The sequence below is a fragment of the Rhamphochromis sp. 'chilingali' genome (assembly GCF_963969265.1).
Source record: "Rhamphochromis sp. 'chilingali' genome assembly, chromosome: 4".
In the NCBI taxonomy this organism is placed as follows: domain Eukaryota; kingdom Metazoa; phylum Chordata; class Actinopteri; order Cichliformes; family Cichlidae; genus Rhamphochromis; species Rhamphochromis sp. 'chilingali'.
Genome location: NC_137948.1, coordinates 40,055,191 through 40,078,939, shown reverse-complemented (window position 1 = coordinate 40,078,939; position 23,749 = coordinate 40,055,191). Strand labels below are relative to the sequence as shown.

The 23,749-nt window shown below is 43.0% G+C and overlaps 1 protein-coding gene across 2 annotated transcripts in view; it reads right to left on the bottom strand.

Moving 5' to 3' along the window:
- The window catches only part of LOC308395711 (glutamate receptor 2-like), a 114,437-nt gene that overhangs the window by 52,972 nt on the left and 37,716 nt on the right, over positions 1–23,749 (bottom strand). For both annotated transcript variants that reach the window (XM_080880674.1, XM_080880673.1), the window contains exons 12-16: positions 21,001–21,143; positions 18,055–18,270; positions 17,327–17,481; positions 15,874–16,072; positions 5,366–5,613 (exon numbers count right to left, since the gene is read on the bottom strand). In XM_080880674.1, the coding sequence (XP_080736800.1) occupies positions 5,366–5,613; positions 15,874–16,072; positions 17,327–17,481; positions 18,055–18,270; positions 21,001–21,143 (961 nt within the window). The remainder of the gene's footprint in view (positions 1–5,365; positions 5,614–15,873; positions 16,073–17,326; positions 17,482–18,054; positions 18,271–21,000; positions 21,144–23,749) is intronic.

The following is a 23,749-nucleotide window of genomic DNA, read 5'->3' as shown; positions in this document are numbered from 1 at the left end:
CTCTATAAAAATAGTTGTTATTCTTTTTCAATCATCTTAGCAGTAGGATATACATGAAAAGAGAAACACATTAAGTTTGAGTGAAAATGTAATCTTTTTGCACTCTCTGGGCAACTGACTCAGTGACTCAAATGACTCAAAAAATCCGATTCATTTTTGTGAGTGACTCATTCAAACTCGATTCAGTAAAAACAATCAAATTTACCATCACTACTCCCTGCATTGCTTTTACTTACATTTCACATAGTTAACTTTTTTCTTTGTGGAAATGAGGCTATGGATTAAAATGCCATTGGGTGTCATATGAATACGAGGCCAACAATGGTGTAACAGCCTAGAAACCGGAAAGATAATTTTGATAAGGACCCAATGTTTGCAATTTTGCCCCTATACACCACCAGATTTTTAAATGAAACAAGATTTAAGGAGGTTAACAAAAATACTGCATGAACAGTTTAAGAATTACAGTAGTTTTATACTGAATCTCTGAATCTCACATTTTAAGAGGATTTTCTAAACTTGCTGACTACAGTACGCTTCGGAGTACGCATTTTGAGACCTATTATGTCACAGCGACGTGACCATGGCTGTCCCAATCCGAAGTGTACTCCAAATGCGGCCTCCAAATACGCCGTCGTTTTCCCCAAATATGAAGTTTGGTCCGCTGTGGACTTTGTGGTCCCATATATCGCAGAATTCATAGTGCGGCGGTGGGTGTGGATAATTTTGCCGAAAAAAGCGGCAGATGGGTTAAGCAGAGCGGCCGAAAAAGTAAACTTTCAAAAGTAAGTACTGAATATTATGTCACTTATTTATGTGCAAATGTTTAATAATGAAGAACATTAAAACATTACTGTTAGCCACATGTCGGCAAAGTTGCAAACATTAGCAATGTTAGTACTATAGCTGACCTTAATCTTACAGAGAATGTGATGATTTTATGGATAATTAAAGTCAGTCATATATCCACAAATACAACAAGATGAAAGTCAATGAATGCTGCTCGGTTTGCAGTCCTGAACATCACGGCACAAGCAGGATTCACTGCACTGTTAATGTTAGCTATGTTATATTGCTGCCTCTGCTCGGTGGTGTCGAGCCAAACGGACTTTAACGTGTTTTTGAACGAGCTGACGGTTCACTCGTTAAGCTGAAAGAAAGATGCTTTAATCACAGGACCATCACTGTACCATCTGGGAACTCTTCTTGTTGAGCACTCGTAATGACACAAACACTAAATCCTCCTTCTCTTGTGCTGTTTTGTAGCAGTGTATACACCTGAGACTGTCACCTGTCTGTCTGTCCTGCACTCTCTCTTTTTCTTTCTCTCTGATTGTGTAATAAAAGTATGAACATTCATTTATAAGTCACACTTGTGTTTGAATCCTGCAGCTTATCACACATTTGATTTCCATGTGTGACAACTGCAAGTGTCCGGAGTGAGGACAGACTGAAGGACCCACTGCTGCACATCATCTGTGAGGCTTTGCACCCCTGATGATCCACCAGGACAAACTCAGCAGTGTGTGAGGAAGAGGAGGAGGAAGAGCCAGCAGCAGCTGACAGATGGAGAGAATAGACAGACTGCTCCCTGTTTGTGAAGGACTGCTAGAAAAGTTTAAAATAACGAATTGTCTGTCCTGAATCAGTCTTATTAGGTAATGTTTAAATCATTTTATCATTCCAGTGTTTTCAGTGTGGGAGAAAGTACTCAGGGCCTTCAGGTTACACACTATGAAAGGCAGAAACAAGTTTAATATTCAGAAACCTAAAGTATGTATCAGCAGCAGAATGGACCTAAAAATAAATGTTTGTTTCAGTTCACTTATTGGTAATGCCACAAGAAAAACAATTGTGTGCTTGGTTTCAACGTAACTTTATTCTTTCATGAGTTATTTACAAGTTTCTCTTTGTTCACAGCCATTGACATGTCGAAGAGGTTAACACGTGAGGAGAGCGGATCGAAATTGTGTTGATATCTGGTGAACGCAGTCATTGCAGCAGATTTCAATGCAAGACACCCTACGAGACCACCCATCTCCCATGCTACAGTTAGCAAACTGCTTGCTAAGTTTCGTGAAACTGGTTCAGTGTTGGATTTGCCAAAATGTGGACGCAAGAAAACTGTCACTAATGAAGAAACATCAGTGGCTGTCCCAGCTTCATTCAGCAAGAGCCCACAGCGTAGCACTCGCCGCATGTCACTGGAGAGTGGCATTAGTCGAACATCCCTTCGGCGGATATTGGCTACTCACAAATGGCACCCTTACAAACTCCAGCTACTGCAGCATCTCAACGAGGATGACCCAGATCGGCACACAGAATTTGCAGAATGGGCAAAACAAAAATTGGAACAGGACCCTCAGATCACGCAGAAGATTTTGTTCAGTGATGAGGCAAACTTTTATGTGAATGGTGAAGTTAACAAACAAAACCACCGCTATTGGTCTGACACTAACCCACATTGGATGGATCCCTCCAAGACTGTTGGAACAACAAAAGAGATGGTTTGGTGTGGTATATGGGGTACAACGATAGTGGGTCCATTCTTCATCAATGGAAACCTCAAGGCCACTGGATATTTGAAATTGCTACATGATGATGTGTTTCCCTCTTTATGCACTGAAGCTGGCACGTTCCCTGAGTTTTTCCAGCAAGATGGTGCACCAACACATTATGGGTGCCAGGTCCAAGCATTCCTAGATGAACAGTTTCCTGGAAAGTGGATTGGTCGTCATGGGCCAGTTGAAAAGCCTCCAAGGTCTCCCGATCTGACCCCCTTAGACTTTTAGCTTTGGGGTCATCTGAAGGCCATTGTCTATGGTGTGAAGATACGAGATGTGCAGCATCTGAAACTACAGATACTGGATGCCTGTGCTGGCATTTCTCCTGCGGTGTTGCTATCAGTGTGTGAAGAGTGGGAGAAGAGGGTTGCATTGACAATCCAACACAATGGGCAGCACATTGAACACATTTTATAAGTGGTCAGAAACTTGTAAATAACTCATGAAAGAATAAAGTTACGTTGAAACCACGCACACCATTGTTTTTCTTGTGACATTACCAATAAGTTTGATGTGTCACATGGCCCTCTTCCTATTGAAAAAACAAAAGTTGTATCCAAGATGGCCGACTTCTAAATGGCCACCATGGTCACCACCCATCTTGAGGAGTTTGCCCCCTCACATATACTAATGTGCCACAAACAGGACTTTAACATCACCAACCACTCCCATGTTATTACGGTGTATCCATATAAATGGCCCACCCTGTACAATACAGTGCATTGTTAGTAGATCACCCTGCAATTGTGATATCACAATAATTTGACAGTTGTGGACAGGTGTATTTTTATGGCTGGCCTTACCGCATATGTGTTTGTAAGAGTTTCATTGTCAGTAAGTTAAACTAAACCATGTTTAGTAAACAAACAGGGTGAATTATTGCCTATAAAATATAATACATCTTACATATATATATAAAAATATTTACATGCTTCCATCTCCCGTTTTTGGTCCGTGACATCTCTTACTTTTCAACTCTTTTTCTCCCTTCCTCGTTCACAGACACATAACGGGTATGGCAGTCCATTCTCCCTGCAGCACGGACTACACTGCCCATGAGGCTAGATTCTTTAGGGCTATGCCTGTAACACTCTGCCTATTGCCTTCATATTAAATCATTTTTGTGAATAATTTTTTAAAATATTTCTTCACGTCATTATGTGGGCTACAAGTAGAGGTGACATCGGCCGTGAGATTGAGACACAGACATGAGAGCCTCTTAATGCGTGTTTTGTTTGGGTTTCCACCGGCGTGGACACCAAAAATATAGAGTTCATAGCCTAATGAAACAGGAAAATACAGCCATGTAATCCATTCATTTCAACAAAGTAACTGTATTCTGAATACCACCTTTTAAAACGGTAACTGTAACGCAATACAGTTACTCATATTTTGTATTTTAAATACGTAACGGCGGTACATGTATTCCGTTACTCCCCAACACTGTTGCTAATCCACTTAATACCATCTGATTTTTTTTTGCTACATTTATTAAAGTGTTCCGTTCTGATTTTGCTTTGTTGATTCTGAAGTGTACATATTTTTTCTCATATATATGACACAAATATTGTTGAGCTATATACCATTCTTCTTATTTAAGCTATTTCTTAAGGGCCACTTTAGATAGGTCTATATAAAGTGCTAAATGTTGTTTATTTATGAATGTAAATTTGTTGTATTTTCTGTAGCAATTTAAAAAAAAAAAAAAAAAGGCTATTAATCTGCATGTGTAAACATGTATGTAAATTCTTGCGCAATTGCATGAGATAAAAGAAAAATATAAAACTACTACTACTTTCACATATTAAAAAAATAAGAGACAGCTCTGAGGGAATGTAGGGGGAAGGTAATTTATGTATAACTGTCCGTATGTAATTTAAACATTTTATGGTGACATATAGTGCCCTCCCTCCTCCCAACAGACACACACACACACACACACACACACACACACACACACACACACACACACACACGTGTACACACTCAGACAGACGCAAACACACACATGCAAATTGCAAATTCCAACTTCAAATGGAATGCAGCATTAGGTCATAAACTTTGCAAAAATCCCTTGATCCAGGTCTTAAAGAGCCAAGTTATCAATGGAGAAAAGCCTGCAGCCAAAAATAATAACTAACACTTAAAAAAAAAAAAATCAAACAGAATATGAAGACACTTTAATTTGACATTCACAGGTTTGTTTAGAATGTTTTACACTATAAATGTCATCACATTTATTTTCAAGATAAAAGGAGCCTATCTGAAGGGGTTCTTTAAGACCTGGAAGCAAATCAAACACCCTATCCCCCATTTGTCATGGAAACCACCGCTAGCCATTGGTCAGAGGTGGTAACCATGGTAATAAATACAAACCACTGAGATGGTGTCATCAGGGTAGGTGGATTATTATAACAACGAGTTAACCGCCGTGTCCCATTCATCACACTCGCATACTGCGACACCCAGCTGGCAGTAAGCCTTGGGATGAATCTATCTGCTCTCCATAGTGAGTTATGTGTATAGGCACAGGGACAGCTTGAACACTGGCTAATTACCACCTGATAACAAGCAGTTTGTCAGCCAGGGTTATTACTGTGACTTCAAGTTACTGAGTTTAGGAAAAATCTGGATCTCTTTAAAGCTCAAAGTAGTTTAGCATGATTTTCTCTTTCATCTACATATACAGAGAGAAGAACTGTAGGAATTAGGAGAGGGATGGTATGCTAGGCAGCAGGTTAGTAGTGTGAATGGTACATGGCAGTGCAGGTTGGCCAGCATTGTTATACTGATCCACCCACCTTAATGGGGATCCTTTTGGTGTGGCGATGCCATAGCCTTTTGAGTCCAGGTTTCCTCCAACTTTCATTGTGTCACAGGGTTTCCTCTGCTCGATGTACTCATTCATGGTGGACTCCAGCAGGTAAGCGTACTTTCCCTTGGATTTCCTGACACGCTGGACACCCTCTGATGTTTTCTTGACAAAAACTGAAGGTTCTGCGTTTTTCATGTACTGCCACATCTTGTCAAACAAGGCGATTTTAGAACGCTAAAAAAGAGAAACAGACACAGATAGTATGCGATAACTTAATTTTTATAACTTACCTTTAGATAACCTGTAATGTATGTAAAGAAGGCGTTTACCTAAAGCACTTTTGAAGGTAAAGAGAGTATGACTGTAGCCTGAATGAGTTGATGCATCATCCCACAAGACAATATTCTAAAACTAGCTCCATAATGCTCCACTGGGCAATGTTGTTAAGCCTAAATTGTAAAACTGTTAAAACCTAGTAATACTGTAGGTTCTGTGGGGATCAGGGAAATTATTTTACTGCTACTGTTCATAACCATCATCTTTATCATTGCATTAATCAGCATTGCATTAAAGCATTTATTGAAGCTGTTAACATTACATTAAAGTCTGTATTACAGGTGGTATCATAATCATGGAATATTCTTTCATTGCAGGAGCAACTGTAATCATTTTATACACATTGCATTTTGGTGCTTATTAAAGAGTTGAAGCTCGGTCAGTTAATTGATGGTCAGAAGCTTTGTCCGGCGCGATCTATTGAGCAAAGTGGCCTAGAGCTATGGAAGAATTGCATACACGTGTGTTCATTAAAATCATCGTTTGACTCCACCCGGCCGGATCAGTGTTGTTATTTGGATTTCCTCCTGTATCCCTCCTCAATATTTGAACCCTTAACAATATACATCAATACAACTATTATAGCCCAAATTTTAATAATATGTATGCATTACGTGCATAGTAATTACATAAATTTAAAAAAAAGTGCAATAAACTACAAAAAAATTGAAAATCGTTTTTTGTTTTTTTAACATATATTTCTAGTTAGAGAAATTTAAGAGGCTTATCCCTCAAAACTGTAAATACAAAAAAGTTGCACAAAATAGTTTCCCACCACAGGAAATTTATTTTAAGTGTCTTCATACTTTTATTTTTGAAATACACCAATTTTTATATACTGCAGGAAAAACGAAAATAAATATTATAATGCAAATTTGCAAAAAAACAGCATATGCATCAAAATAAACTATTTCCAGCAGTGCAATATGAGTCCTAAGCATCCCAGAAACGACACAGAAAGTCATAAAGTCAAACATAACTTTTAAAAACACCAGTACAGGCTCGCAAGGCCCTGATGGGGGCCCTTCATGTCCTGAGGAAGAATAACCTGGGCCAGAAGCTCCTGCTGGACTTCTACCACTCCTCAGTGGAGAGCATGCGCTTCTACTGGCTGGGTCTTTAGTACACAGGGGCCACTACTGACAACAGGAAGGCAACACAGAGGGTAATTAATACTGGTCAAGTTGGCTGACATCAGCCACCCTTAGAGGCCTTTGCCAGCTCCTCCTGTCTCAAGAAAAACAAGGTCATCACAGGTGACCCCTTGCACCCCGCCCACCACCTGTCTGACCCGCTCCCGTTTGGTCAGCACCTCAGGTCAGTCGGGTCCCACACCTACAGACAGACTAAAAGTTTATTCCCCTGGGCCATTCGGACTTTTAAGAAACACTCCCCCCCCAACCCACCCCTGCCCACTCACCTCACTAATCTGAGTACCCTGATCACTCAGAACACTCACATGTGGACTCTAAACTCAGAGCAAGTGCTTTGCACCTCTTCCAAGCACTTTGTTCTCCAATATGTGCTTTTCTCTTGCTTTGTATACATTTATTGGGGTGACCATGGCTCAGGGGGTTGGGAAGCGTATCTGTAACCGGAAGGTCGCCGGTTCGATCCCCGGGCTCTCTGTCCTGGTCGTTGTGTCCTTGGGCAAGACACTTTACCCTAACCGCCTACTGGTGATGGCCAGAGGGGCCGATGGCGCGATATGGCAGCCTCGCTTCTGTCAGTCTGCCCCAGGGCAGCTGTGGCTACAACTGTAGCTGCTTCCACCAGTGTGTGAATGTGAGAGTGAATGAATAGTGGCATTGTAAAGCGCTTTGGGTGCCTTGAAAAGCACTATATAAATCCAATCCATTATTATTATTCTCCTATTTGTTATTTATGCCTGCTGTCTTACTATTTATATTTTAGTCCTGCACTGATGCTGTGGAGCCTCCATAATTTCATTGCATGTACAATGACAACAAAGGGTCATTGGGATGTGACAGTGGGATGTGACTCTACTGTCACATCCCACTCTGGGCAGCGCATCTCGCATGTTCTTCTCTCTGCCTCTTCCTCATTTCAGACTTGCTGCCCCGTGGGAAACCTCCCATAGACTTTCTCCGCACATTTGCAAATAAGTTGAAACCTCACATATTCTCCCGCTGTGCACCTGTAAATAAATTCACCATCACATCAAAGTACTTTGAGTTGTGTGTCCGCCCTCCAGTACCCTGTTCCCGTTACCAAAGGAGCCTGCTGAGCCCATGCAAATCGGGCAATCCAGGCTCACTCCGTAGGAGAGAGAGAGGCGTTTTCCTGCATGGGAGTTTGTACTGTGATCGGCCAGGGCATTTCATTGGCACCTGAAATTTGGGGGTACTGGTGGGCGTTTCAGGTGCAGCTAAACTCCATCTCCCTCCCTGTGAAGCTCAAATACCATCAGACCTCTCATTCTCTCCAAGCATTCGTGGAGTCCGGTTGTGAGAAAAATTTAATAGACATGGATCTAGCCCGACAGCAAGGTTTCCCTTGGTGCCTCTCAAGCCTCCCATTCCGGCCTCCACTCAAGGTTTTGCCTATATCACTCATAAAACCAAGCCCGTGCAGCTAATCACATCGGCCAACCATTGGGAAACAATAACTCTCTTCATGTTTCCATCCCTTATCTTTGGTTTTCCCTGGTTGAAAAATCAGAACTCCCACCTGGACTGGACTGCTAGCAAATACTTAACTGGATTTTAACGTGTCACTCTCTCTGTTTGCAATCAGCTCTACTCTCAGTTTCCAGCTCCTGGTGCTGTACACAACCATCTTAGATCTATTTCTGGTCCTCGAGGAGTACCATGACCTCAGAATGGTCTTCAGTAAGGAAAAGGCTCTTTCTCTGCCACCACATCATCCCTATGATTGTGCTATTAACCTCCTCTCTGGTGCTGCTCTCCCCTCCAGTCCACTATACAATCTTCCTAGGCCAGAGAGGGAGGCAATGGAGGAATACATTCAGGAATCACTAGTGGCTGGCATGATCCAACTCTCGACTTCCCTGGTAGTATTCCAAGCCCTCGTCCATGATGTACTAAAAAAATTTTTACTCACCCCCTGGTTGCAGAGACATAATGCTCACATTGATTGGACCAGGTAAAAAAAATCACCAGCTGGAGCCTGTTTTGCTTGGCGAACTGTTTGAGGTCAGCCATTCCCACTGCAACAGCAGATCGAGCTCCACCCCTGTCACAAACACCAGACCTTCCCTCCAGAGTATCATGATTTACAGGAAGTGTTCAATAAAGACAAGGCTCGCTCTCTACCGCCTCACCGACCATACGATTGCACTATTGACTTACTTCCGGAAGCCCCGTTGCCCTCTAGTAGACTGTATAACCTGTCCCGTCCTGAGAGAGAATATATGGAGAACTACATCCAGAACTCGCTGGCAGCAGGAATAATTCGACCTTCTTTCTCCCCAGTTGCTGCGGGCTTCTTCTTTGTATGAAAGAAGGATGGGTCGCTGTGGCCGTGTATCGATTATCGAGGTTTGAACGATGTTACTGTAAAAAATAAATACCCTCTCCCACTAATCAACTCTGTTTTCGAGTCTCTCCAGGAAGCCACAGTTTTGAGTTCCACACCTCATCTATTTCCTTTTTGGGCTACATTTTGGCAGGAGGACAGGTGAAGAGCGACCTAGTGAAGGTCAAGGCGGTGCTGGAATGGCCGGTCCCAGAGTCACGGAAAAAGCTTCAAAGCTTCCTTGGGGACGCGGACTTTTTACCTCCACTTCATTCGGAACTACAGCCAAGTGGCTGCGCCTCTCACCTGTTTCACCTCATCTACGGTACCTTTCACCTGGCCCCCAGAAGCCCACTCAGCTTTCGCTAAGTTGAAGCACATTTTTACATCCGCACCCATTCTAATCCATCCTGATACTTCTAAGCAGTTTATCGTGGGGAGTGACGGACTGAGGAGGTAATTGACAGAAGTGACGTACAAGGTAAGCGACTCATGCTGTAACTGACGTCAGACCCAGAAGATTTTGGCGGAAAATTAAAGCGAATGGTAGTTTAGAATTGAACAAAGTTTCTTTAAGCTTCAGTATTACCAAATATACTAATAAATTGTCATATAACTAACAACATCTGTCCTAACCCTAACACCCTGGAGGACAACGGGGAGAATTTAGACGCTCTCCAAGATTACATCGACCGCTGTTTCCAAGATTTAGTCATGAAGAAGGCTCAGAGTGCATCTTCCCCGGCCAAAATTGAGACACGTCCTATTGTGGCCAAATTCGGCCACTTCAAACAAAAGGAACAGGTGAAAAGCCGCGGCAGGGAATTAAAAGGAACGGACTTCAGCGTGAACGACCAAAGAGATCCTGGAACGAGATAATTGATAAAAAAAAAACAAAATTCTTAGTACAAAGACTACGCCTACAAAATTATGAACATGGTAATAAATCCGGTCAATTTCTAGCAAACCAGCTAAAAATAAAGAAAGAAAAAACAACTATATGTGCTGTTCAAGATTCATCTGGGAACACAATATATGAACCGATACAAATAAACAACATTTTCAGGGATTTCTATAAAAGATTGTATTCACCACAAATAAACCCATCTAAAAAGGAAATTGATCAGTTTTTGGACAACATAACTCTTCCAAAATTATTAGACACTCAAGCAATGGCACTGGATTCACCACTGACATCAGGTGAACTCCAGGAAGCCCTGATAAGTATGCCCAATAATAAGGCTCCAGGTCCAGACGGCTTTCCTGCAGAATTCTACAAAGAATTCTGGACATTTTCTAGCACCAGTTTTCTACAGAACGTTGTTGGAAATTAAAGAAAAGGGCAGACTTCCATCAAATATGAATTCTGCAAACATTAATCTCCTGCTAAAACCAGGCAAAGACCCTGTATATCCCTCAAGCTATCGTCCAATATCCCTTATAAATGTAGACCTTAAAATAATCTGCAAAGCTCTCTCAAAGAGACTGGAGAAAATAACCCCCCTCTTAATTCATCCTGACCAAACTGGTTTCATAAAAGGTAGGCACTCATCAACAAATACACGTAGATTACTTAATTTGATAGACTACTCATACAGTAAAAACCTAGAAACTACAATATTCTCTTTAGACGCAGAAAAAGCATTTGACAGAGTTAACTGGAAATTTCTATTCGCAACTTTACACAAATTTGGTTTTGGATCCTCTTTCATAAACTGGTTAAAAATATTATATAATTCCCCAACAGCTTGTGTCAGAACAAATGACCAGACATCCTCCAGCTTCTGTCTCCTGAGGGGCACCAGGCAGGGATGCCCACTCTCCCCTTCACTGTTTGCAATTTTTATTGAACCACTAGCAGCAGCAATTAGACAGAATTCAGTAATTAAGGGCATAAAATGCAAGAACGTGGAACATAAAATCAGCCTTTATGCGGATGATGTGTTACTTTTTCTCCAAAACTCACAAACCAATATCTCTGGGGTGATTGAATTGATAAACTCTTTTGCAAGAATATCAGATTACTCAATTAACTGGTCAAAATCTACAGTCCTTCTGATTAATTGCTCCTTCCATAACTCCTTTTCTACACCACTGCAATCGGGAAATATAAAATATTTAGGTATTAATGTTTCTCCCAAGCTTGCAGATCTAACTAAATTAAACCATATCCCACTTTTAAAGACAGTAGAAGGTGATCTGGCTAGGTGGAAATGTTTACCCATATCACTCATAGGAAGGGTTGCCGCTATAAAAATGATGGTCTTACCAAAAATAAATTATTTATTCTCAATGATCCCAACTAAACCGCCACAAGATTGGTTCAGATCTCTAGATTCATGTATGTCCAAATTCCTTTGGAAAAATAAACCTCCCCGTATAAGCTTAAAAACACTACAAAAGACCAAGGATAAAGGAGGACTAGAACTGCCTAACTTTCAGCACTACTTCTTAGTCAACAGGCTAAGGTTTATCTCAGGATGGCTAAAACATACCCTCTTAGATGAACCTTGGCTAGATGTAGAACAAGCACTTTGCAATAATCTAGAGCTTATCAGCTCAAACATCCAACGACATGAATGCTTCAAAAGCGTCAACATCAGCTCTTCTCTGACAGCATGGTGGGAATTTCTAAAATTGACGGAGTCTTTTTAATCCCATGCAAACGTACACCTATCTGGAACAACCCTGACATATTATAAAACAATAATATGATAAACCTTTCAGATTGGAGTGGTAAAGGAATCAAATACTTAGAACATATACTAGAAGGAACAGAATTTATTCCATTTGACAGACTGGTTACACAATATGGGATCAACAAGAAAAGATTTTTAGAATATCAACAAATTAAATCCATAGTAAAAAAGAAATTTAAACCGGGTCAAGTTGAACTACAAACACCACCAAGTGTGGTTCAATTTCTTACTCTTAAAATCCCCAAATTACTATCTAAAATATACAGAATGCTTTCTAAAACAGATGAATCAATATCACTTCCTATTGCAAAATGGGAAGCGGATTTATCAGTTAACTTAGACCTAAACTTCTGGTCTCAGATTTGCTTAAAAACCTTTCATCTAATTAGAAATCCCAGTCTTCAATTAATTCAATACAAAATATTACATAGAGTGCACTATACAGGTCATCGGATGTTCAAGATGGGCTTTACGTCTACCAACAACTGCTCACACTGCCAAACCAATTCAACGGACAATTATATACACGCTCTTTGGTTCTGTCCACCAGTTCAGAGGTTTTGGCGCGAGATATGTGAAGACTTATCAAAGTGTCTGAAATGTAACATTCCAACTTCCCCTTTAGTGTGTTTGTTGGGCAGCTTAGATAATGTCACTACAGATAAGAATATAGCCCATATGGTTTTCACTGCCCTATGCATAGCCAAGAAAACAGTCCTCATGAACTGGAAAAATAAAAATAATCTTAATTCTAACCAATATAGAAATTATCTATTAGATTACATTAGTCTTGATACAGCCTCTGCCACCACATCAGATCAATTGCTCTGGGTTCCTTTGATCAGCTCCATCACCTAGCGGGGATGGGGGGTCATAGTTTGGTCCCACCTTCGCTGTTGTGATTGGTGTGGGGGTAGGGACAGGCTTAGGGCGTCGGGGGGTTCCCCAGGAGCATCTACCTTGGAGGGCTCAACCTGGGGTAGCGGTCATGGCCTATTAAGGGCTCTGTTGGCTCTTAGGTGACGGTTTCCTCGTGGCTGCGTGCAGTGGGGCTAGGGGAGGGTCTGTGCTGACGGACGTGGGTTACTGACCTGGTAGCCTGGCTGCCCCGGGGTGGGTCCGGGACGGGCGTTGGGTTGTGGGGGTACTCCGTCTCCGGGCTGGGGCCCTGGTTGGTGTGTTGCCGGGGTTGTGGGCGGGTGGGTGTATGGGGGCCCAGCCCTGGCGCAGGGTGCCGCTCCATGTCCTCCTGGGTTTTAAATGCACCTTAGAACACACATGCATCAACAATACATATGAGCGGGCAGACGGAGGTCTGGAATCTTCTCACACCCCCGTTCTCTGCGGCCTGATGGAGCGGGGGTGCTAGGAGGAGGATTTGGCCGTTCGACTGGCGTCTGGAATGTGGGGCCTCCCTGCTGCTGCGGAGTCGGGGCGGTCTGCATCTCTCCACCCCAGGGAAAAGGGTAACACCACCTGGGTCTGGGTGCAGTTTCCCCCTCCAGCGGCAAGGGTACCTAGACCTGGGGCTTAGAGTACGCTTGGGGAGTGTGATTGTGTGTACAGTGTCTCTTTATGTCTGTCTCCACGTTGGGTGAGTGCCTGACATATGTGCCTGTATGTCTGTGTCCATATGTCAGGTCGGGTATCAGACGCCACCTCTCTAGGGACATCTCAGGCCCTCCAAGGTATGGAGGCCTATCTCCCACCACCACTTCCCCTGCCAGTGGCAGACGCCCACAGACATCGGTGCGTTGGTGGGTCTTTGTGTCCGGGGATGGGCGTCACACCGGCTCACTCCTTGGTGGCTGCTTATCGGGGCCTGGAGCCTGGGGCTCGCTCGGGCCACTTCGGGGGTGGGGTGCCCTCGGCCTCGGTCACTCTGGCGCAGCTGGCTGCCGGCGCTCCCTGGGCACGTCACTGCTTATGCTCCGCGGCTGCTGAGTGACCCCTCATCTGGGACTCTCCTCAGCTCTTTCTGGGATAGTGGCGCGGCTGCCCCTCTGTTGGTCTTCCTTGGTCTCTTGTGTTCTGAGAGCCTCCGGATGTCTGGAGTTTTGATCTCCTCTATACCTGCTTCATGCCCTGGTGGACGGGGCTGTGGCTCCCCACACCCTCTAACAGATATGTAGGAACATGTAGGAACCTTTTAAAAACAAGCGCATTCATGCTCACAGGTGTACAGACGGGTGCTCATACACAAAAAACTATACCCTTATTGGCTACGACCTTAAAGCGCACTGTGCGCTGTCGATCTTACACAATAATGTTTAACATTTAGTATTTACTGTTATATTGCCATAGATCATCATGATGTTGTTTATTCTATTGATCTAGTTTCCTTCTGCTTGTTTTCTTTTTTCTTTCTCAACAGGTGATCCAGGAAAAGAAAAAGAGAAAAAAAAAGACAAAGGTGATGAAGCAGTCTTTTCTCACTATCTCTTTTCTCCTTTTTCTTTCCCTCTCCTTCTGTTAACTTTCTTCTCAACTGTTCTTCTTGTTTTTCTTTCCCGTCATCGGGTCCAGTCTGGCCTGATTACAATAACTAATAAAAATATAAAAATAACTAATAAAGATCAAATAAACTATGACAATCAAGATGACCAGTATAGCAAAAGGCCCACTTGGGAAAGTAAATCTGTTGGGCATTTTTCTTGGCCTTTCAGACAATAATTCTGATTGCTACAGTGCCAGACAGGACACACACACACAAAAAAAAAAAGCAGTTTATCGTGGATGTTGATGCGTCCGACACCGAAGTTGGGGCAGTTCTCTCCCAGCGGTCCGGGCCACAAGGTAAGCTCCAGCCATGCGCCTACTCCTCATGCCGACTCACCCCCACGGAGAGAAACTATGACATTGGCGACAGGGAGCTCCTGGCTATAAAACTTGCCTTAGAAGAATGGCGCCACTGGCTGGAGGGGGCGGAACAGCCTTTCCTCATATGGACAGACCATAAAAATTTAACTTACCTCAGAACGGCCAAAAGATTAAACTCATGGCAAGCCCACTGGTCTCCATTCTTCACTCACTTTGACTTCACTCTCTCCTATCGCCCAGGGTCACAGAATGTCAAGCCTGACGCGCTCTTCTGTCAGTGTTCCTTGGACACTGAAGCATCCTCTCCCGCCACTGTCCTGCCCCCTGCCTGCGTTTTAGGCGCTCTCATCTGGGACATTGAGGAGACTATCTGCCAGGCCCTCGCAGGGGACCCCAACCCAGGTACCGGGCCACCTGGGCGGCGCTTCGTCCCCGCTACCGCCCATGGGGCGGTCATTCATTGGATTCACACTGCACGATTTTCGTGCCACCCTGGCGTGAGTAGAACAATACAACTCCTTAGACGACATTTCTGATGGAAATTTCTAATAAAGGACGTAAAGGAATATGTGTCAGCCTGTGCCGTTTGCGCTCACAACAAGCCATCCACTAAGCACCCCCTAGGTCAGCTCCACTCGCTCACAACACCTCACCGGCCTTGGTCTCACATCTCCCTTGATTTTGTTACTGGTCTCCCCAGCTCCTCTGGAAAGAGTGTCATTCTCACCGTCGTTGATAGATTCTCTAAAGCTGCTCACTTCATCCCACATCTAGCTCAGTTGTGTGCTGTTGAACCACTATGTGAAACTAAGTTAAATGAATGTGACATACAAAAAATTAACATACAAAGGGCCTGAAACCATGCTGACATGAATTCAAGTTTTCTTTTAAATGACAAAATTTTGTTTTGGGGACAAATATATCTTTCAGCTTATAAAGAGGACAGGTTTCAGGACATGATTCAGTTGAACTCCAAGGAAAGATCTATCGGAAATTTTGGATTAAGTTGCGAGACTACAATCATCATATTTTGTCATCTAAGGATTCCCATTTGAAACAATAAATTTCATAAACACTCTAGGTGCGTGGAAGTGCTGAAGCAGGCTCTTCCTATTGTCCAGCTGATACTAAAAGTCCTTACCCTGAAAAACTCCTTGGTGGATCCAGAGTCCAGTGTTCCATATGCTATCTCCGTCTGCTTAGCCAAATCTTCAGCACTCTCAATGGGAGACACCATCCTCTCCACCGTGAGGAAGGCAGCCAGGTTAGCAGTGTATGATGAGATAATGATCAGAGTGAAAAACCACCACACCCCACCAACTATACGTCCTGAAAGAGACCTGCCCACATAAACACATGAATCAAATTAAACTGTTCTAGGACTCATGGCAAATTCATTCAATTACATCTTGAGGCACTTGTTGTTATGATTTGACACATTGTAGATTCTTACTGAAGGCATCAAAACTGTAAATGAACACACATGGAATTGTGTAATAAAAAGTGTGAAATAACTCAAACCATGTTTCATATTTAAGATTCTTCGTAACAGCCTTTGCTTTGATTACTGCTTTACACACTGTTGGCATTCTCTTGATGAGTTTCATGAGGTCGTCACTTGAAATGGTTTTCCAAGCATCTTGAAGGAGTTTCCAGAGATGCTGAGCACTTGTTGGCCTGTTTACCTTTACTCGGCGGTCCATTCCATCCGAAACCATCTCCTTTGGGTTTTAGGTCTCCTTCTTGGTTCTAAAAGTTCTAAAAGTAATGATGGACTGATAATTCTCTTAGCTGTCATTTCTACTTAGCTGATTGGTTCTTGCCATAATATGAATTTGAATAGCTGTCAAATAGAGCTGTCAGCTGTGTACCAACCTGACATCTGCTCAACACAACTGATGGTCCCAACTCCATTAAGAAGGCAAGGAATTCCACCACTGAACCCTGACAGGCACACCTGTGAGGTGAAACCATTTCAGGTGGCTACATCATGAAGCTCATTGAGAAAAGGCCAAAAGTTTTCAGCACTGTGAACAAAGCAAAGTGTGGCTACTTTCAGGAATCCAAAATACTGCTACATAATTCCATATATTTTGCTCCATATATTTGATGGAGCAAAATATATGGAGCAGAGAAACAACATTAAATGAGAAGGTGTGTCCAAACTTTTGACTGGTCATTGTGGATAAAGAAAATATTTTCAGCTGACAGACTACAGTGACTTGCCCAACACAGCTAGCTACAGCAGAAATGCCATAGTGGCAACAGCCTCACCCAAACTGGACAGTTTAACAATGACCACATACATCTCTTCATGGCCATAGTTAACATTACAAACATGATGCTATACCAAGTCAGTGTAAAAATATTAGGGTTGAAGTAGAACAGAACAATTGTAGCATGAACAGAGTTTCTAATGCACTTTTATCTCATTCAGTCTATGATAAGAACTGTGCCTGTTTTACAGCCCTTAATTAGTATTAATATTCAGTTCCTGATTAACGAGGCAGTGAATGTATATTAATATAATATACTGATTACAACATCGGGAGCTAATACCGTATATGACTATGAAATGTCAAGGGCATACCAACCTTGGTGAGATGTCACAACCCTGCCGCATGAAAGCACCCAAAGAAAACCAAAGAGAATTAAAGATCCCAAACTCATTGGTGGATTCAGTGGTTAATGGCAAGGCTCCATCTTCTGGCTCCTCAAGCGTCCATTCATAAGGGCTGAACCTGGATACCTACAGCAGCAAAGCATTAGAATGTCAACAGAAATACACAAATGACATAGATTGTTATAACAGGGTTTTCTAAAAGTTTGCAAAAAACAAGGCATTTCATTTTTTCCACTGTTTCAAAGAGCCCAGCCACAAAGTAGGTGCCTAGGCTGTGAAGAGGAGCTTCTGTCTAACTATACTGCCATAAAAAGACACAATTGCTCTTTAAGAAATGACACATTTTTAACTAAACTGCTCCTCTGTAGTGTACCTCCTCGTTGTTAAATCAGATTACATGTAATCAATTGATCATAAATATAAAATCTTTCTGAATCGAAGCAAGTTTCTAGTTTTCTATTAAATTAACCCTAAAGTTGAGGCAAGGAAGGTTGGGCTTCAAACTTGAACTACACTTTTTGAGACATAATACATTAGTCTCAATAAGTGTCAGTAGGTATTATGTCACTTATTTCAAACATAGTATTTATGCCTTCTTTTAACATAACCATATTAGGCACTGATACTTATGAAAACAGGATAGCACCTAAAAGAGGATTTCAACAAAGCATGCAAATTCATAATAGCAGGCTTACTTACCAGAAAGAGAACAACACTAACTCCTATGTAGGCAAAGACAATGCACATCCAGATTTCATAGGCCAGTGGGTCCAGAAAGGAGAAAACACCTGGTTTGGATTTTTGCGGCTTTTTAATCATGATGGAGATTCCCAAAGACATGAAGGGTTTGGAGAAATCTATCACCTCTTCACGGACAAGAGTGATTGTCAGGGGAGCAATAGCTATATCTGCTTTCTGTTGGAAAGTAGAGACACAGTGACAGGGACAATGTGATTGCTTCATGGACTTGGAAGAGCTGCTGCTACTACAGCGCTTTGGCAGTCGTTGTGATCACATAAGTGATTCTAGCCTACAAGCCACATTTAACTATACAATCATATAGTGTTTAATTCTACACACTGTAAGGACGTTCACCTAACTTTACATCCATATCTCTGGACTGAAGGAGAAAGTACCTGTAGAATACTGGAACATGCACAAAGAAGACTTTAGAGGCATGCACCAGGGGCCACATGCCTGAAACAATAGTTTCTATGATTTTTTTTCCTATGACTTTATGGTGATTTGTGTGATTAACAATTCAAGTACAGGTAAAATTTAAGATTATAATGGACCATAAGTTCCTAGAGCTCCAGATTTTTTCCTAGAGAACCAGCGAGAAGCACACATCATTCCAGGCATAGCAGATGGCCCAGTCAGTGATTGAGGTCAAGGGTCATGCCGTTTGGGCACCCATTTCCACCCATGAGGTTAAAGTAAGAAGAGGAGAAGAGCACAGAGAATTGCCCGTCCCAGAAGATTAGTTGTTTAAATGTAAAGAAGGTCAAAAGCCCTTTAGACAGAGTTTCTAGTTTGAGCACAAAGGTGGAAGCTGAAAAGTAATGGGAGGTCTGAGAGTATTAGCTTTACTAATAGTTTGTGTGATTTTTATGTTATGTTAATTGCCCGAACACAGTGGTCATCCCACATTTGGTCCAGCCGTTAAAGGGGGACAGACTGTCCAGAGAGGGAAAGCGCGACAACTAAGAGAACTGACAGATACTGGGTATAGAAATATCAACCTGGGGTTAGATTGGCTAATTCAAAATATAAAGGAACAAAAGGTGTCAGACTGTGTGGCGTGTGTAGCCACCCGCCCACACCTGTTCACCGAACCTGGCCCTGTCTATTCAAATGACACGCGGGGATTTGGTTGTGTGCTTATAATAACCAGAAGTGCAATTCCACCAATTGATAATAAAACTACTCCGGGACCTTTTACCCGAAGAAACGCTAACTATACCTGTTTTGATTTTACAGTGAGCAGCAAGGGAAGTCAGAAGTATGACGTAGGAGAGATCCCAGCGGACTGGTGTACGGTGGTGTATCCAGCCCAAGGGAATGCCTCCAGGGGTAAACATGACATAAATTGGCCCGTGGGCAAGAGCGGGTTTGTACTATTATGCTGGGTAAAAAGGGGGTAAGGGTCTCAGGAAACAGGGCAAGGCAGCTCACAGCCCAGTGTAGATGCAAGGTGCTGTTCTGGACGTACACTTACTTGTTTGACTTATTTGTGGGGTTTTTAACATATATGGATGCAATAGGGGTGCCTAGGGGAGTAGCAGCATCAGAAGTATGGTGACCTTCTTTCGAAGGTCAAAAGGGGGAATTGTTGAAAATATATCATGAAGCAATATTTCAGCAAAGGCCATATTAACCCAGCCGCTAATAAAATGTGCTAGATCATAGGGTATTACCAGAAGTGCTTTGATTGTAATTGCATACGTGCTTGCACAGCGACAGTCAGAACAGGATGGACTCAGGATGTGTCATTTACTATTATAAGACTCATAACGAGAACAACAGGAAACAGGTGGGGGTGAAAGGCAGTTAAGATAGATTTCTGAGTAATTGTAGAAGATCACCAAAAAAGGAATCGTGTCTAGCTGTCACTAACTGTAACTGATGCATGTTATGTTATCTGCTTATGCACGAAGGGGCGTGAACCCTGACATATAAAACTGTGTATCAAAGTGCTTCCTCTTTGAGAACTACACGGAAGGTGGTATTGTGTACATCTCCCTTGCATGCAAGCTAAATAAATAATTGTGGATTGACTAGACCTGCTCTGAGTATTGGTTGTTTGTTCTCAACCCAACATCAAAGAATTCGGGACAACTTCATGACCCAATAGCCTATTTTGAATGGAGGGGAGAGTAGGGAACTGTCTGTTGGTCTGGGTTCTTGTTACAAAAGATAAGAATATAGTGTGAACAGGAACAAAACAATAAATCTGGGCGATGAAGCTGGAATCCACCCCATCCTCTCCATTTTATCTATAAAATGGGGGATTGGATGGTATTAAATGGTTATTTGAGTCTCATCCAAGAATCTCATGTAATGAATTTGTTGAAAAATACGTTGTAACTCACTAAATTACTAAAGTTATTACACAGTGTTAGAGATGAAACCCCAACAATCAGCTAATCTTATATGAGGGAATTTTCTGAACTGGTGCTACATAAAGCTTAATTTTCCAGATTTTTCAGACTGCCTCCTCTAACTTAAATGATCGGAGTGTTTGGTCAGTTACTCAGATCTTTAATGAATGTTATTAATTACTATTAATACCAATTTAATCTAATTAAAAGTAAAGAAAATTTCAAGTTTAAAGTGTCATTCACACTGCAGGACGTGCAGGTAAAACCACCATAAAGAAAAATGCAGCTGCAGTTGGTTGATGTCCACAAATTTCCAGGCATTTGGTTAAATGTGCTCATGCAATTCTAAGAGAGAGGCTCAGCAGAGATAAAATCTAGTACTTAACAATTTCTATTCCATGTCTTAAGTAATATTTATAAACTTTGCTTTGAACATGGTTTTCACACACCATTTTTGTTTTGCACTACCACCAATATTTAATTTGTCTCATGCTCAAGTTAAATAAAACATTCTGCTGTTTATTGTGCCTGTGTAAAGTCTTACCCCATATACCAGCTCTCCAACCATACCATTCCAGATTTTGGTTTCAGCATCTCTTGCTCCATATTTGCCATCTCCCACAATCCTCAGCTGGTAGCGTATCCCACAGTGCTTTGCAATCTCCGCAGCCAGGTCGACACAGTAACCTTGCATCAGTACAAACAGCCAAACAACAAAGTCGCTTATATGAGATACAAGAGTAGTGTGTAATTGAATATCACATATCTTAATATCAAATTTACTCTAAATTAACGGCACCTTATGTGTCTTGAAAAAGTTTTAAAAGTAAGGAAAAACATATGCTATTGTGGTATCATTGAGCTATCTTCATGGCACATACTTCAAACAACAAATTATTTTCATTAATACTTCAAGTAGAGGAATGAATAATGAAAGGTTTTATATGCAGAATGCTATACACACTGGTTGCCACTCACATGGTGCTACTTTAAATGGTGGCAGTAGCATTTGTATGTAATCTATAAATCCAATCCAACTTTATTTATATAGCATTTTAATATATATAAACAAAAAAAAAACAACACCCAGCACGCCCCTGCGGGCGGTTTATCCTTCAAGCTCGGGTCCTCTACCAGAGGCCTGGGAGCTTGAGGGTCCTGCGCAGTATCTTAGCTGTTCCCAGGACTGCGCTCTTCTGGACAGAGATCTCCGATGTTATTCCCGGGATCTGCTGGAGCCACTCGCCTAGCTTGGGAGTCACCGCACCTAGTGCTCCGATTACCACGGGGACCACCATTACCTTCACCACCACCATTTTGTCCGTCTGTATCTGGAAGTCCCACAGGATCTTAGCTCGGTCATTCTCCACCACCCTTGGGGGCATCTCCCATTTTGACCTCGGGACTTCCAGGTTATACTCGGCACAGATGTTCCTGTACACTATGCCAGCCACTTGGTTATGGCGTTCCATGTATGCCTTGCCTGCTAGCATCTTGCACCCTGCTGTTATGTGCTGGATTGTCTCTGGGGCATCTTTACACAGCCTGCACCTGGGGTCTTGCCTGGTGTGATAGACCCCAGCCTCTATGGATCTTGTACTCAGAGCTTGTTCTTGTGCTGCCATGATTAGTGCCTCTGTGCTGTCTTTCAGTCCAGCTTTGTCCAGCCACTGGTAGGATTTCTGGATATCAGCCACCTCCTCTATCTGCCGGTGGTACATACCGTGCAGGGGCCTGTCCTTCCATGATGGTTCCTCGTCTCCCTCCTCTTTCTTGGGTTTCTGCTGCCTGAGGTATTCACTGAGCACTCGGTCAGTTGGGGCCATCTTCCCAATGTATTCTTGGATGTTCGTTGTCTCATCCTGGACTGTGGTGCTGACACTCACCAGTCCCTGGCCCCCTTCCTTCCGCTTAGCATACAGCCTCAGGGTGCTGGACTTGGGGTGAAACCCTCCATGCATGGTAAGGAGCTTTCTTGTCTTTATGTCAGTGGCTTCTATCTCCTCCTTTGGCCAGCCTATTACCCCAGCAGGGTACCTGATCACGGGCAGGGCGTACGTGTTGATGGCCCGGATCTTGTTCTTACCATTCAGCTGACTCCTCAGGACTTGCCTGACCCTCTGCAGGTACTTGGTGGTTGCAGCCTTTCTAGCGGCCTCTTCATGGTTCCCATTTGCCTGCGGGATCCCCAGGTACTTGTAACTGTCCTCTATGTCTGCAATGTTGCCTTCTGGTAGTTCAATCCCCTCAGTTCTGACTACCTTCCCTCTCTTTGTTACCATCCGACTACACTTCTCCAGTCCGAACGACATTCCAATGTCATTGCTGTATAGCCTGGTAGTGTGGATCAGTGAATCGATGTCTCGTTCACTCTTGGCATACAGCTTGATGTCATCCATGTACAGGAGGTGGCTGACAACTGCTCCGTTCCGTAGTCGGTATCCGTAGCCAGTCTTGTTAATGATCTCACTGAGGGGGTTCAGGCCTATGCAGAACAGCAGTGGGGACAGAGCATCTCCTTGGTAGATCCCGCACTTGATGGTGACTTGTGCTATGGGCTTGGAGTTGGCCTCTAGTGTTGTACGCCACATCCCCATTGAGTTCCTGATGAAGGCTCTTAGGGTCCCATTGATCTTGTACAATTCTAGGCATCCAGTATCCAGCTGTGGGGCATTGAGTCATAGGCCTTCTTGTAATCAATCCAGGCAGTGCACAGGTTGGTCAGTCTGGTCTTGCAGTCTCGGCTGACTGTTCTGTCTACCAGTAGCTGGTGTTTTGCGCCTCTGGTATTCTTGCCAATTCCTTTCTGTGTCCCACTCATGTATTGACCCATGTGCCTGTTCATCTTAGCCGATATGATGCCTGACAGGAGCTTCCATGTAGTACTGAGGCAGGTTATTGGTCGGTAGTTGGAGGGGACCGGTCCCTTCTTGGGGTCCTTGGGGATCAGGACCGTCCGACCTTCGGTTAGCCATTCCGGGTGTCTCTCGTTAACTAGCAGCTGGTTCTTTTGTGCTGCCAGACGCTCGTGGAGTGCAGTCAGCTTCTTTAGCCAGTAGGCGTGAACCATGTCGGGCCCTGGTGCTGTCCAACTCTTCATACTGGAGACCCTTTCTTGGATATCTGCCACTGTGATGGTTACTGGACCCTGTTCAGGGAGGTCGCTGTGGTCTGCCCTCAGATCCACTAGCCACTGAGCATTGCCGTTATGGGTTGCATCCTTCTCCCATATGCTCTTCCAGTATTGCTCCATCTCCAGCCTTGGTGGTGCTGTTCTCTTATTATTGTTCCCT